The sequence below is a fragment of the Cariama cristata genome, unplaced genomic scaffold (genome assembly GCF_000690535.1).
Source record: "Cariama cristata isolate BGI_N322 unplaced genomic scaffold, ASM69053v1 scaffold4106, whole genome shotgun sequence".
NCBI classification, from domain to species: Eukaryota; Metazoa; Chordata; class Aves; order Cariamiformes; family Cariamidae; genus Cariama; species Cariama cristata.
Window position 1 is genome coordinate 49170 of NW_009622579.1, and position 1371 is coordinate 50540.

Genomic DNA, 1371 nt, shown 5'->3' on the forward strand with positions numbered 1-1371 from the left:
ATCACTGAGAACCCAGGAAATATGAAACAAATTTTAGTTTTCCTACTCCCTACTGTATTGTGCCATTGACCCCCATGGTGCACAGAGATGACAACCCAGACAGTGAACAACAGACCAGAAGGGCCAGGTCAGGTCCAAAGAATCCAAAATGAAAGGTGCATTTCTTGTGGTCTGTGTCTGAAGGAGGACGAGCCCAAGTGTGAGAGATGTGACAGCTCATGCACCGAGTGCAAGGGACCTGGGCCTCTCAACTGCACGGTCTGTCCGGCCAGCACGCAGCTCTACCTGGAGGAAAGCCGCTGCCTGCCCTGCTGCAGTGACTCTGACCTGGCAGGCATCCCAGAGTGCTGTGACTGCAGGGAAACACAAGGTAGGACCACGCTGAAGAGCAGTAATGGTGCTGAAGAGCTTTATAACTGACTAGGCTGACATTTAAAAATCAAAAGGGGAACAGAGCAAAAATGTGCTGCTGAGGTGCAGGCACACAGTGTGTTTCTGCTGCTCCGTCACCAAAACAGGAAGGGCTTTACACAAGTAACAGCAATCGAGATTGATGTGGGAGACGGCACCTTCTTTCGCTCACAGCTATTGTGTTAAATGGCCAGGCATTTCATAAACCTGGTGACTGGCAAGTGCTTGCTTCAATGGATAGCCATCTGAATCATTGCATTTTAAACTCATCAGGTCAAAATACATTTGTGTGCCTGTTAGCTTTTCTGCTTCTTTCTGTTTATTTCTAATCTAATAAAGAAGCATAGCTATCCCAGCAACCTTGCTTACATCCTTGCACCATCACAGCTACAAGAACACAGCTGTGGTACTGGAAGAGTAAAGTATTTAGTCGAACACATTTAAAAATGTAAGTAGGCCTAAACCTTCTACTGGGTTTCTTTAAGATAAATAACCCCCAGCCATACACAGGCACACAAGCTCATTTAATCCTTTTTTTTTTTAACTGTTGTTGTAGATGACTGTGTATTACGGACCACCCTACCACCCGAGAGCAAAAGCAAAACTGCTTTCTTTGTTATTACCTGCATTTTGCTTCTCCTTGTCATTGGAGCCATTGTATTCATCTGGAGAAAATCACGAGCCAAAACCCGGTCTGTCAACAAAGGTGGGTATGAGAAGCTGACAAATCACTCCAAAACTTTTCCTTCCTATGTGAGGAACTACCACGAGAGTCCCAGTTACCAGGAAGATCAAGTGATTGAGTATAGAGATCGAGATAATGAAGATGATGACGAAGAAGATGACATTGTATATATGGGCCAGGATGGCACGATCTATCGCAAATTTAAATATGGACTTTTGGAGGATGATGAAGAAGATGAGCTTGAATATGATGATGAAAGTTATTCATTTAGATAA

The 1371-nt window shown here is 44.2% G+C and overlaps 1 protein-coding gene across 1 annotated transcript in view; it reads left to right on the plus strand.

The window, feature by feature from the left end:
- Nucleotides 1-1371, plus strand: part of LOC104163380 (proprotein convertase subtilisin/kexin type 5-like) — a gene marked incomplete at its 5' end in the record, with an annotated part of 49744 nt that extends 48373 nt beyond the window's left edge. Inside the window, 2 exons of the mRNA XM_009702377.1 lie at nucleotides 193-370; nucleotides 968-1371. Of these exons, the coding sequence (XP_009700679.1) occupies nucleotides 193-370; nucleotides 968-1371 (582 nt within the window). The remainder of the gene's footprint in view (nucleotides 1-192; nucleotides 371-967) is intronic.